The sequence below is a fragment of the Panthera pardus genome, unplaced genomic scaffold, assembly GCF_024362965.1.
Source record: "Panthera pardus isolate Hobbes unplaced genomic scaffold, ASM2436296v1 HiC_scaffold_22, whole genome shotgun sequence".
NCBI lineage: Eukaryota > Metazoa > Chordata > Mammalia > Carnivora > Felidae > Panthera > Panthera pardus.
This window is the reverse complement of record NW_026526788.1, coordinates 70,712,308-70,726,725: the sequence shown is the minus strand read 5'-3', so window position 1 is coordinate 70,726,725 and position 14,418 is coordinate 70,712,308. Positions and strand designations below refer to the sequence as shown.

The window sequence follows — 14,418 nt, the reverse complement described above, 5'->3', positions numbered from 1 at the left end:
ATATAGGTACAGCTTGGGTGCATTGGGCAGTAAGGATAATGGCATGTTTAAACTCACCTTTACGTTCTTATTTACAAGTTTTCTCCCTTGTTTAATAAAAGGGGATGTGGTTATTGCTTCAGATAAATTTGGTGATGACAGTCTTGGGTTCTGGCCCGAGGGGCAGGGGTCTAACCTCGTGTGTCAGTTCCCGTATTGCTTTACTGGCTATGGAGGAGGGTGTTGAGAGAGTTTGGAATGTACATGGTAGCCAGAGGGTCATTGCAGAGAGGCAAAGTACGTTGCAAAAAGGAACATTAATATTCAGACTTTTTTCAGACTGAAATCTATAACGATTATGAGTCAGACGTAAAGATCCCAGAGTGACACATCTTTTCACTTAACCAGAGCCTCGATCATCTTAGTTTTAGGAAAGGAGGAGAAGTCTCTGCTTATTAGGGAATGGGTATAACTTACATGGAAGAAAGCGAAAGTGAATACCAAAAGCCTCTTAGCAAATGGAAAGTCAATGACATTTTGTTATTCGCTTTGTTTCAATAGCTATGCCTCTTACATAATAAGATCCACACCTTCTAACAATGTGTCAGTAAAACTAGGATTTTAATGATTGGACCAGCAGTCATTCTTCAGATTCTTTTTAATTTTTCAGTAGCAGTAAAAATCTAGCTGTGTGTACTTAGAGTTGTATGTCCCTATAGATTATCCCAGAAGGATATTTGAGACATTGCTATTAGTACTTGTCTCCAGCAGGGAGGGAGGGAAGGAAATTATTTTTACTATATGAAAGCAAAAATTGTAACCATGTGTATATCTTATCTATTTAAAACCAAAGTAGAATAAATAATAAAATAATGCTAATTTTATAAAGTAAAATGAAAGACCTAGTCCAGACTAAAGTCTCAGTGCATTTTGCCCTTGCTGTGACCTTCAGTGTGTCTGTATTAAGTGATTGGTCACATAATGAAAGTCCTGAAACAGACATCCTACCCCTTCTTTTTTTCTTCCTGTCTCTGGGAGGGAGTGAACGAGCTGATGTTTGCTAATGAGTATTGAACCTTAGAAGCTGACGTGGAACTCAAGTGCGATTTCCTCTTTGGCAAGAGCTCCAGTAGGCTGAGTGACCGTAGCCAGTTAAAGATTTATCATAAAACTCTTCACCAGGTTGGGGCGCCTAGGTGGCTCAGTCAGTTAAGCGTCCGACTTCAGCTCAGGTCATGATCTCGCAGTTCATGAGTTCGAGCCCCGTGTCAGGCTCTGTGCTGACAGCTTGGAGCCTGGAGCTTGCTTCGGATTCTGTGTCTCCCTCTCTCTCTCTACCCCTCACCTGCTCTCTCTCTCTCTCAAAAATAAATAAACATTAAAAAAAAAAACAAAACTCTTCACCAGGTTAAAGTTTACAACTAAATTAGAGGAATCAGTACAAAAACAACCCTTCTTGGTACATATTTAATTGAAGTGCAGTTCACATAACAAAATTCACCATTTTCATGTGAACATTTTAGTAAACATTTACAATGTTATACAACCACAACCTCTATCTAGTTCCAAAACATTGTTATCACCCCAAAAGAAAACCCCATATCCATAAAGCAGTCCCATTTCCTCCTCCCAGCCCCTGCCAACCACCAATCTTCTATTTCTGGATATTTATGGATTCTCAATATTTTGTATAAATGGAATACCTAAGTGGCCTTTTGTTTCTGTCTTCTCCCATTTAGCTTAATGTATTCAAGGTTCCTACAGGTTGTAGCATTTATCAGTACTCCGTTCCTTTTCGTGGCCGAATAATATTCCTTCATGTGGCTAGAACATGATTTGTTTATCTGTGCATCTGTTAACAAGCATTTAGGTCAGATTCATCTTTTTTGGCTGTTATGAATAGTGCTGCTGTGAACATACATGGATGATTATTTGAGCTCCTCTTTGTAATTCACGTGGCTCCTTGTACAGTTTTAAGAGGGGTTGGCTGAGGACTGTCCCAAATATCAAAAACAGTGAATCTCCCCCTGGCGAGTGTTGGGCTGGTGTCCACTAATGTTTCACAGTGTGGCAGGCTGAGGCGTGACCACCGCTGAATGGCCGCAGGGGGCAGCCTTTGTCTGGGCACCTTGTTTGTTCCCTCTCCTACTCTTTCTTCTTCTTTCCCACTCGTTTTCTTCCTCCATTGCTGGCCGTAACTTGAGCAGAGGACTACTTACTCCTGCTGGTGGAAGTCTGACCCCTAGTTTTCTAAACCCTGTCTAGCAGAGTATCAGCGGTGCGGAGGACTCAGGTTTTGAACTTCAGACATGTCAGTTGTGTCTTCCCGCACGCATCCGTCTCACCGTTCCCCGTTTGAGGGGTGGCTCAGGGATCGAGCAGTGTTCACAAGGCCTGTCTGGATTATTCACTGTAGGCAGAAAAAACTGCCACAAGCCCACGGAGCCGAGGGCTGGGGGAGCAGTCATTTACTCTCTCCCGAGGGAGGCCCCGTGGCAAGGATGCCCACTCCACTGAAGCCACGGCCTGAGCTCTTCACCCGTGCAGGTTGGAAATCGGTATCCTTGAGGCCGCCATGTGACCGTAACCTTTTCCAGGAGCGTCCCACGATCGGGTAGTGTTCGGCTCTGTTTCCATGACGCCCCAATTTCCTCTGGCCGTCCCGGTGGCATCTGCAGTCAAAAGAGAATCCTACTCTTGATCTCCGGTGAATCCCGGTGATGTTTGCATCATCAGAAACGACGCGGAGCGACCACACGAGACAAATGGAGGCTGACAGTGGAGGGGACGGGCCCGAAAAGCAGTGAGCCTTCGGGCCTGTCCTCCACCCGCTGGGCTTTTGAAATTGTTAGCTAGGAATTTTGAAGTTGTGAATGTACCGAACAGGGTGATGGTTTACTCCATGAACGTAGCCCCCCCCCCCTCCATTTTTTAGTTAGAGTTCTGAAGACGGGCGTGGGAACACGCACGCAGACGTGCCGAGTTCTCTTTCAGAGGACCTTAACCTAAAAATTAGAGTAGATGACAAACAGAACTAACATTTTATGCTCACGTTTTTTATTTCCCCTCAAAGAATCTCATCCCATCTCTGGAAAGTACAAGCATGTGATAATTTTTATTCGTAGCTTGGAGAATGGCAGAGGGGTTGTTCAGGAGATTGTTATGCAAGGCAGCGGATGTGAGCGTCCTAACCAGTGCTAACCAGCTTTCGATACCCTTCCCGAAGTACATGCTCAGTCTCGAATATGCATGGTCTCAAATATCTGGCATTCTCCCTGTACGTAAGGCACCCGGAGCGCTCACCCATGGCAAGCAGGCCACGGGAAGCACAGTGGGAAATAAGGCCCGTTGGAACCAGTGCTGAGCCCGGTGCCGAGGGCCATGGCATGTCTATGGGCCGTTCAAAGCCATCATCGAAAGGCAACTAGCGGAGATTCGCAGACTCTCCAGTCTGATGCTTTCGGGGTGCAGGTCTGGGCTGGTGCCAAATCCATGGAGAAGAAAGGCAAACGGTCTGGCTCCTTTGAATTTCCTGTTCAGATCCTGGTCATGAACATGGGAAAAACACACACACGGTACTAGGTAGAGGAGAGGGCTTCCTAACCCTGAGAATCCATAATAACTCCCCGCAGAATTCTGTGAGTGCTGGCCTAGGGATCAGAATTGGAAGTTTTCAATGGGTAAATGGTCTGTATTTATGAAGATTATGGGCCAAGTAACTGAAATTCCTTGAGCATATATGACACTCCGTTTAAAAGAATGAAAGATAGGGTTTATAGGACTTGGAAAATGGCTTGCCAGGCCTGTCTTCAGCTTTCCTGAGGAAGGCTGACAAAGTGTTGCTATTATGGCCCATGAAAACGTGTTTTGTTGCGCGGTATTGTTTTCCAAAGACAACAAGAACCTTCACTTAAAATAGCAGGTCCGAGGCTGCTCTGGCTTGTGATGTTTCCATCGTGGCCATCGAGACCGCAAAGGGCACAGCTGACCTAAGCAGGGACATGAGAGATTATGGAAAAGTCCGATTCAAGGTGACATATTAGGCAGCACATCACCTCTTAAAATAATTCATTTTTAGAGATTTGAGATGTAAATTACTTATGGCATTGAGACCCCTTTGGCCACAGAGTGGCAAGTACGTTGTACCTTCCTGAACTTTCCCACATACCCCCTGCCCCCGCCAGTATTTATCTTATGACTTCATACTGCTTTTTGGTTACTGGCAGCATAGAATTTCAAAAGTCAGAAAGTGCTTTTTATTTTTTTATTTAAAAAAAATTTTTTTTTTTAACGTTTGTTTTTGAGACAGAGACAGAGCATGAATGGGGAGGGTCAGAGAGAGGGAGACACAGAATCTGAAACAGGCTCCAGGCTCTGAGCTGTCAGCACAGAGCCCGACGCGGGGCTCGAACTCACGGACCGCGAGATCATGACCTGAGCCGAAGTCGGCCACTTAACTGACTGAGCCACCCAGGCGCCCCCAGAAAGTGCTTTTTAAAACCGATTCTTGAGAAGTGCTTAGCCTAACATGCTCACAGTTTCACCTTGTGTTTGGGCCTCTCCCTGCCCTTTCTTACGGTGACCCCACACCCATGGTATCTGCCATGACATGCTAGAAAAGTCAATTGTGGGCTCATTTCTGTGACTTGGTCGTTTTTCCAAAACTGGCCTGTGGACAGTCAACATCCGTCTACTCAGAGAGGTCTGGTCTGGAACGTGACCACACTGAACAGCCTAGACGATGAAAGGAAATCAACATTCCACCCTATCCATGTGTTCGATTGACATTCCTGTCACTACTCAGTATAATGTGCCCTTTTTGGTCAAGGAGAAGTGTTTTCAAATACCCAAATCTTCTATATCTTAAAGATGTTAAACCCTAGGCCAACTCTTAGTTTTAAAAATAACTTCAGGAGAATCTGGATGTTTTCATTTTGTAATCTATGGGTTGCAAACTGAAAGGTCTATAAAAAAAAAAAAAAAAGGCCAGGCTATTAACACAGATTCAGTCAGTGTCAGTTCAAAAGTGACAACAGGTGGCAATTGACATTTAGACTCTGTGGAGGGATGGAAACCCTAGCAAAGTGAGCCACAGGCCTCCAAAGTGTTATTCCCATGAAGGAACCCACGTGTCAGAGGCTGACCCGACATGTGTTAAAGGCTTGTGTAGAAGGCAGCTTGTTAACCTAAGAGAATCAGGTCACTCTTCTGTTGCGTCCCCCCTTTGCCTCTGTTTTGGATAGAACAGCTGCTCTCTAGCTTTCTGCTGTTACCATGTTATCACACAGATAATGAGAAATCCGTGTCCTGTAGGAACAGTTGAATGACAAGATCCAGTGTCATCAAAATTCAGGATCTGAAGTTAGCCAAACTCTGGAACTTAAATTTGGTTTTTGTTTTCTTTTTCCCGGAGCTCTTGAGTCCTGGCCCAGGGATGAAGTGCCTCTAGTTAGCAGTCTATTAAAAGGACACCACTTGAATATTTTATAGGGTCTCCAAAGCCTTACTCTACTTTCTAATAATAACAATCTAAATCTGAAATGATTTTGCTTCTGTTTATTTTTCCTCCCCGTGTATAGCCATGAACTTGTGTGCTAATCTTCGGTGATGACAAATCGAGTTTCTTGTCCAGTATTATTTTTAAAAAAGGATTCCAGGGAAAGCTTGAATTTTCTGGAACTTACATGGGCAGCAGTTTAAATACTTGAAGGTGATTTCCTTTCGTTCTTAATTAAAAAAATTTTTTTTCAGTAAAGGAAAGAGATACTCGGAACTGACTCAAAATACTTGCGGACATTTTATTTATTATTTTTTTTAAGTTTCTTTATTTATTTTGAGAGAGAGAGAGTGAGCTCAAGCGGCAGAGGAGCGGAGAAGTAGACAGAGAATCCCAAGCAGTCTCCAGACCGTCAGCACAGAGCCTGAAGCAGGGCTCGAACTCAGGAACTGTGAGATTGTGACCTGAGCTGAAATCAAGAGTTGGACGCTGAATCGGCTGAGCCACCCAGGCGCCCCTCCGTGGACTTTTTATAACCTCACAGGATCTCAGCAAGCATCAGTTAAATTGGGAAAGTCTTTTTCTGGTCCCTTTTATGATTTACATCGTTTTCACAATAATTCTCCACTTACACAGGCTTTCCCCTCCGGTGAACACTTCGTATTCCAGTTCCCTCCTGGCTGGTTTTGCCCACTGATAGCACAAGAGACTAGAATCAGGAAAACAAACCTGTGATTGGACATCTAGGTTCTGAGAAGCCCCGCCCACTGTAAAGTCCTGGGTTCATGTGCCTTTGCAAATAGAAGATTCCCACTGTGCAGTTAATCGGACACTGTTGAGCTGTGTGGCTGCGTGAAAAGCCAAGGGCCACCCTGGGCCTTCGTCGGCTGTGTGTAAAGTGAAGCGTTTGCATCACATGGGCTTGAAGGTCCCTCCGGCTCTCAAATGCTCTGTGATCTGTAAAATCCAGATAATCACCGCCCTTCTAGGTGAGCGTGAGCCCTGAGAGGGGGTTGAGAGAACAGACGCACAAGACCTTTCAAAAGTTACGAGCTGAACAATAACTACAATGATAGTAATGTTCATATGATGATGATGATGGATCCAGAGAAACCAAAATGCCTCCCCCAGAGGCTGACAGTGGGCCTTGCCTGTTTGTTAAGGGGGAGATGAAATGCAGGTTTTGTGAGACTGTTGCACCTTTGAGAACAGACGCTGAGTGTTTACGTGTGCCCACACTCTCTCCAGTCTTCACGGTGGCCCAGGAAGGCGGGTGCTGCCAGCCTACCCATTTTCCAGAGGAAGAAACTGATGGCCAGTGGATACCTAGCCTGCCCAAGGTCCCTTGGCTCAGCGTCCGAGCTGGACTTCCACTCCACGTCTCTCTGCCTCCAAAGCCCTTGACCGCTGGGACAGGCACAATTTGTGTGTAGAACAGGCCAAAGCACACATTGGACACAACAGTGAACAGCCTTCTTTTTCCCTATCATTACTTTTATTATCCAGAATTCCCTTTCCCACCCTTGATCGTGTCTTAGATCCCATAGCTTTCTGGTCACTTTCGGCTCCTGGAAGTCCTCACCTATTGAAAACTCGATTCTCTCATCCATCCCAGAGCCACACCTTTTCCCAGCTCAGATCCGACCCAAACCGGAGACCTACAGTGGGCACAACCTCTTCTTTACCTCCTTCTATACCTCCTTCCTATCCTGTGGCTCTTTGGGGACCAGGCAGGGGCAGGGATTTGGAGGTAGAAGGGACAAGGTGTTAGAAATCTGGTATGGTCATGCTTCTGTCTCCGCTAACACGGTTGGAGACCTTTTTTTATGGGGTGCAATTTGAGTTCTTGAACAAAAGCATGCAATTTCTGGTTAGCCTCTTGCAACAAACTCAGGTCCTGCTGCCTAGTGGTCTCCTAGCCTCTTACTAATGAAGTCCCCCACCCTCCGCAGACAGCTTTCTCCTGTGGGTTCATTCCAGATGCTTGGGCATAGGCACCAGCCACAGGACACGAGTGCATCCCCAGGGAGCCAAATGGTGGCAGTGTATGCCAGTCCCACTCCAGCCTCTCCTTAGCCTGCCATTCGGGGGGGCTCCAACCAGCTTCCTGCTTTCCAAATCTTCCAAATTCATCAGGCTCTAGGTTTTTTGTTTATGAATGCTTCCAGGCTCCGGGACACCCCAATCGGTTTGTTCTAAGAACTCTAACATCAAGCTTCTCTCGGACCCACAGCAGCACTAGAGCCTGAGCTTTCCCACTCAGTAAACATCTAGGTCCTTCTCCCCGGGGCCTCTAAATCCCTGTCACAGCAGAGGGGAGAGAACACCGCCACACTCCTGCTGTGTGGACAGCTCCCCGCTGACTCCTCTGTGCCTTTCCAAATCTCTGATTTCAGAGGTAGGTGGGTAATAGGGGTTGGTAGTCATCAGTTGGATCCTGCTGTCTTTTGGAAAGTCCTGTAGGGATTCCTGGCACCCTTCCTTGGGAGATGGAATATTTATCACCATCGTCTTCAGCTCTGAGACCGTGGCCCCAGATGCCAAGACACTAGGAAAATTCCCATTCTGTCTTCTAAAAGTTTTGATCCCGGCTGCGTAGCTACTATGAATGGCAATGTCCAGCTTCGTTAATGGTTCTGGGCATGACTGAAGCCGGCAGGCCTAGGAAGGTGGGGGTGGGGATTTCGTTACCACATGGTTTTCTTTCCTAGACCTCCGTGTCCTCAACCGTCATCTCCAGAGAGGCATCTTCACAGAGTAAGACGTCTTTGGGGCCCTTACTTTTCCCAAGTGAGGAATTCTTGAGAAGACAGAAGTAGTTCTCAAGGAGATCAGAGGTACCCAATCTGATAGGACCTTAAGTGCTGCCCAAGTGATGACATCTTTTTCAGCTTGGGAATGCAAGTTTATTTTCTGAGAGCCATTTGTCACCTTCTCCGACTTCAAAACTTTTGAAGCCCAGGTGTCCATGACCCTATGCCAAAAAAAAAAAAAAAAAAAATAGAGACAGGACCCCTGTTCTCAAGGATGTTTATTGCCTTTGAACAAAATGATACAAATATGGAACGAGGTGTGTAGTTGGATGTTAGTTTAACATGGACATAAGTAGCCAAATTCTTGCTCTTCTCTTGGCTCTTATTGCCAAAAATGAAAGGCTTGGGGCAGAATATTTACAGTTGGTTTTTTTTTTTTCTATTGCCACGTTTGGTCATTAGTTGCTTTTGCTGGGATATTGGCGAGTTGCTAGAGGATTTGAATTCCTTGATGCTGCTTCACATTCACCTATTTCTGACTTTGGCTATAATTCCAGCGCCAATCACCAGCTTTCTATATTTATCGGCAGCTGCTTCAGTGATGTGGAAACAATTTTCTCAACAGCTGAAAAACATGAAGATACAGAGTAGGACATTTTGTTCTTTATAAAAGAGCTTAGTTGGGATGAGCATGGGAGAAGGGAACAGTCCAGCACGAATCATTTTGTCCCTGCATCTTTCCCACTTTGCCCATCAGGCCATGTGTGACATCAGGCTTAAGTGGAGAGTTTATGGTTTTGCCCAGAGAGGAATGAATGGGTAGCCTCTGTGACATGTACCAGAATCCTTTGAACCAGATGATATGAACCAGTATTCTGCTTTCTAGAAGGTGGTCTTTGATTTGCTTGATTTATGACTTAAGGTTTGGGATGAAGGAGGCTCATCCCCAGCCTCTGTTTCCAGCCCAGCTTTACCAGCTGCCTGGCTCTAGGCATTCGGCATTCGGTGAATGCTTTTCTACAGACCATTATCAAAATCAGTTCCAGAACATCTGCCTTCCATGGGACACTGCAGGGCACAGAGGATCTGAGAGGTATGGGACACCACCTGTGAGGTCAGAGGCTTCCAGACTGCAAGGTACTTGGACTAAATTGATTGAATAATAAATGGTACCAGGTCTCCGTAGCCCTCACATGGTGCCTGGTTCATCCAAAGCCCTCCACGCAGAATGATCAGAGATGTCGCTGTTGCTCTCGAATTGTGTCTCATCTGCTTTCAGAGCTCCGAGACATCTAGGCATTAATGCGTTTGCACAGAGAACAAGACTTAGAACCCAGAAACATGGTTTCTAGTCCCAGCTCCGCTCCTACCAAGGAAAGGTGGAGCCACGTTGAGAAGCTAACAGGAACCGAGGGTTCCAAGTGTCGTGCAAAGCACATCCCAGTGCAGGGTCTTTGTCCTCATTACAACCTAGGAAGAGGGCCAGCATTTCACAGATGAAGAAGGGAGTGTTCAGAGACTGTCACTTTCCCAACTTAACGTCGAGTTAACGTCGATGCCAACTCCAAAGCCTGGACTCTTACCATTCCAGGCCTCCCGTCTCCCAAGATCTCAGCGCTGCGCAAGAGGAGACCCCATATGGCTCCACCAACCCCCCCTGAGCCCAACTGTCTTCAGTTTGTAGAATTGAAAGCCATCTCTAAAATTTATTTTCTGAATTAAAAAAAAAAAATCTACCAAGCAGCAGCTTCCTTGGTACTTTAAATCTTTACTGCCACCTAGTGGACGTATCTAACCAGAGGAATGAAAAATTCAGTTCAACTTGGATTAAAAACTGTCAATTCATCTTAAACTCATCCTGTGCTCCTAACCTTTAAAAATTGTATTTATGGACAAATATCATGGCCTTCCATTTTTATCCTTGCAGTAAACTACCAGGAGTTTCCGGGAAACCTATAAACTCCTCCTGCTTTAAAAAATAATAATAATAATCCTTTGTGATCATATAATACACATTCAGCTAATAATGGGCTATACTTACAGAAATTCTAATCTGCAATATTTAGAACTTGTATAGCAATTATGTTTTTAACTTTATAAATATTTGCTTAACTTTTTTTTTCTTTTTTACATTCTCAGGGTAACAAAAATAATAATTCAAACAACACAGAGGATGTGAAGTAAAAAAGTCCTTCTCCACAGAAGGAACTATGTTAGGAATTTCTTTTTTTTTTCCAAGAAATGTTTTATTTCATATACAGGCATGTGTACAAACACGTACAGTTTGCTAATTTTTTATAAAGGAGCTTCTGTTACGCATACTGTTCCACAGGTTGCCTTTTTCAACTTCGTCTGTTTTGGACACGTTTCCATGTCAGACACACATCAACCTCATTCTTTTCAATAGGATATAGTGTTCCATTACGGACTGTACTATAATTAATTTCACCAGTTCGTCATTAACGTCCATATAGGCTATTTTCGGTTTTGTTGTTATAAAAGTGCCGCAGGGAATACGTTTATTTTCTTCAGGGAAAACATACACGCCAGACACACACGCACGCACGCTCATTTGCAAGCGTATTTGTAGACTGAAGTATTAGACATGAACTTGCCGGATCCAAAGGTGTGTTAATACCCACTGGCCAAGATCACCAGAAACACGCCTGTAGTCACAAAGATAAAGGAGGAGAGGAGAGGAGAGGAGGAGGAGGACGAGGACCAGGAGGAGGAGAAGCCCAGTTAAGTGAAACTGCTCCAAGGGAGAACACAGGGGAATGGCGAGCCATCCCCGGAGGACTGTCATAGGGTGCGAGCTCTTGCTGAGTGGTAGCAGGGAGGAGTCGGGGCCGCAGGAGCAGTTCTGGGCCGTGTACCGGCAAGATGCCGAGGCAGGTCAGTGGGCATCTCTTAAGTTTTTCTGGGAGGAGGGAGAGTTAAAGTAGGGTCAGGAGTGTCACCAGCAAAGGAGCAGCAGTCACACGTGTGGTCGGAAGAGGGGGGTGTTTCATCGTTTTGTGTGCCCGAGTGGCCTTGTCTGGGCATCGCTTCATTCCATGGGTGTTTCCTACAATCAGCTGGGGGACGTGCTGGCCAGTCTCCCAGCAATGCGCCGTTTCATTTGCTCAGATACATTGACTTTAAATGTCTGTGGACGTTTATGTTGCTTTTCAAAAAGGTTGCATTAGTTGACGTTCTCCTGGGTTCTTTTAAATGCTCAACTTCTCTAACAATGAAGTATTTAATAATCAGAATAATGGCAATTACAAGACTGGGAAACGTTTATAGGGCCACTTGCCATGTGCCAGCCGCTGCGTTAACTCCATTATTTCATCGAATCCTCATTGGAGGCTTGAGACACGTGTTAGTGGCATCCCGGCTTCCATCCGAGGAAACCAAGGCTTAGAGAGGGGGAGAACCGGCCCGGTCACGTGGCTGGCCAGCCAGCAAGTTGCTGAGCTGGATTCAGAACCAGACCTTGCTCCTTCCAGAGCCCACGCCCTTTCCCACAAAGAAACACTTTCTCCTTCCTCTGCTTCACAGGAGCCTGCCATGGAGAATTTAAAGCTAGGGCATTCAGAGCTGTTAAACTGGTGATCACAAATCTTCCAAAGTCTGGTTTAGGATGATAAGGAAGTCGAGAGGCCCATTTACAAGAATGAAATTCATGGGCTCCTTTCCAGGAATCGCATATATATTGTGAAGTGAGGCATCCTGCCTGAGATCTTTAGCTTCTCACACGTGCCCTCAATTAATAAAGGCCTGTGAGAGCTTCCTGAAAAATCACGGCCAAGACAACGTAATTAAATATCCTCTGGGCCAGCTGGAGCTCAGAGGGTATTTACATAATCCCCAAGGAAATAAACGGATGAAGGACATCCCTCCCCGTGGATCCACTGAGGTTCGTGAAGGTTCCGTGCTATGTGAGGATGGCAAGGACTTGGTGCAGGAAAGAGGGGAAGGACGTGGTGCCTCGGTAAATATCTGTTGAGTGTGGGACGGGCGCAGGCTGGGCTTCAGAGCTGGCCCGCGTGCGTGGACTTAGCGGAACAAACGTGGGAGTCACTGCTGGCTTCTGCTCTTTTCCAGATTGTGCTGGCTGTGGAAGGGACATCAAGAACGGGCAGGCGCTGCTGGCCCTGGAGAAGCAGTGGCACTTGGGGTGCTTTAAATGCAAGTCCTGTGGGAAGGTTCTCACCGGGGAGTACATCAGCAAGTAAGATCGGGGCACAGGCTGTGGGATCCTTCCAGTGGGGCCTGCTCTGGGGAGGGGAACCCCCACCCCACCCCATTGGACATAAAGGCATTCACACCCCATAATCAATGGGAACTTTCACTGTGCTACGTTTTTGGTTTTATAAAAGGAATTTTATTCTTCTGCCGTCCCTATAGTTTGCCTACAATGAATTTAATGAGATGTCAGTCACTGCCTAATTTAACGAACAAAACTGACATAATGTTACACTGTATGTTATAATCAATTCTTTAGTAATTTTACTTTCCCTAACCTTTTTTCTTTTCCTATTTGGAACTAGTAGACCTTGCTCCTCCTCTGGTCTTGAATGTATTTGACACCTCTCCCCACCCCGCCCTGCCCTAAAAAAAAAAACAAAACACACAGGGTCTAAGCACTGAGCCCATTGGGACCAATGCATAATCCAACCCACCAGGGAACGGGTTCGTGTTAGAGTCAGGTGCTGGTGTAACAGCTAAAGTGAAGTTTTATTTTGTTTTGTTTTTATAAGGTAGCTTGGAGAAACGAGTTACAGTGGTTACCTTTCTTTTTTAAGTTTGTAAAATTTATTTTGAGAGAGACAGCGGGGGAGGGGCAGAGGGAGAGAAGGAATCCCAAGCAGGCTCCACACCGTCAGCGTGGAGCTCGACACGGGGCTCGATCCCACAAACCACGAGATCGCGACCTGACCGAAACCAAGAGTGGGACGCTCAACTGACAGGAGCCACCCAGGCGCCCCTACAGTGGCTCCCTTTTGATTGAAGGAGGGAAGAATGAGTGGGGGGGGGGGGGGTCCGAAGGCAATGAGGGAAAATTTATTTTCCTCACTAAACCTTTCTATGCTTAAAAAATATTCTCCAACCAGGTAAATATATATCCGCTCTTCAAAAAAATTTAAGAATACAGTGAAACAAAAAACAAACAAAAAAGTAGCGGGGGCCCCACCGCCTAGAAATCTAATTCTGTAGTCCTGGGTGAAGCTGAAACGCCTGTATCAGAAGGAAAAAGCTTCACAGATGATTCTGACACACAGCCAGGGTAAGAAGAAAGAGAAAAATGCCCAGCTGTTAAGCGAACGCAGAAGGCTGTGCGGGGGGTAGGTCATTGAGATGTCTACCGTGGTGCTTCTGAACTTTTCCACTCAAGGGCACACATAGAAAACAGTATTTTTTCTGTGCTCAGAGGTAAATAAATAAGGAGGGTTGGAGAGGCTGAGTGAGAAGGCCCTGTGCCCCTGGGGCCTCCTGAGGGCTGAGGACTTGGCGTCCCAGGCTCCGGCCTGTGAGCTCCAGGAGGTGGTGGGGGGAGGGTGCACGCTGACACCACGTCTGAAGCCCATCTGGCCTGGTGGTGAAAGAGAATGGCGCCCGTGTTTTGCTCGTTGGGTCCGAGACAACAGGGAAGCAGCCGTGGTAATCATGTGGCGGTTTGGCCGTTCTTTCTGTGGAGCCCAGAGAACCACAGCCGTCCCTCCGCGTCGTGTGGCTTCGTGCACTTTGATCACGCCTGACCAGATCTCCCGGCCTGTGAGTGCTGGGCGGGAGAGCATCACGCCCTACCACCTTCTGTGGAAAAGGGCCCCGGGAAGTGTGGGCCTGGCATCTTCCGGGCCCCTCGGCCCTCTCAGGACCTGAACTCTTGTGTTGCAGGGACGGCGCTCCCTACTGTGAAAAGGACTACCAGGGGCTCTTTGGGGTGAAATGTGAAGCCTGTCACCAGTTTATCACAGGGAAAGTCCTGGAGGTAAGTGACACACGGGATGCCTTCGAAGCTACCATCGTCTTCCTCAGAGGTCGGCAGAACCACAAAAGAGGCTCTTCCACCGTTTTGTTTTGTTTTGTTTTTTCTTTTATCTTTACCCGTGGAGGAAAGAAAGTACTGGGAGCTGACCGATCTCTTCGCGATTTAACGTGTATTGCCTTTCAGGCGGTTGCTGCTAATTGTTCATGTGGAAA

At 46.3% G+C, this 14,418-nt stretch overlaps 1 protein-coding gene across 30 annotated transcripts in view; it reads left to right on the top strand.

The window, feature by feature from the left end:
* Nucleotides 1–14,418, top strand: part of ABLIM1 (actin binding LIM protein 1) — a 293,132-nt gene that overhangs the window by 182,675 nt on the left and 96,039 nt on the right. For all 30 annotated transcript variants that reach the window (XR_008424948.1, XR_008424944.1, XR_008424959.1 and 27 more), the window contains exons 5-6: nt 12,319–12,445; nt 14,113–14,206. Coding sequence is in view for 4 of the 30 variants with exons in the window: in XM_053909940.1 (XP_053765915.1) it covers nt 12,319–12,445; nt 14,113–14,206 (221 nt within the window). In the remaining 26 variants the exon portion in view is untranslated. The remainder of the gene's footprint in view (nt 1–12,318; nt 12,446–14,112; nt 14,207–14,418) is intronic.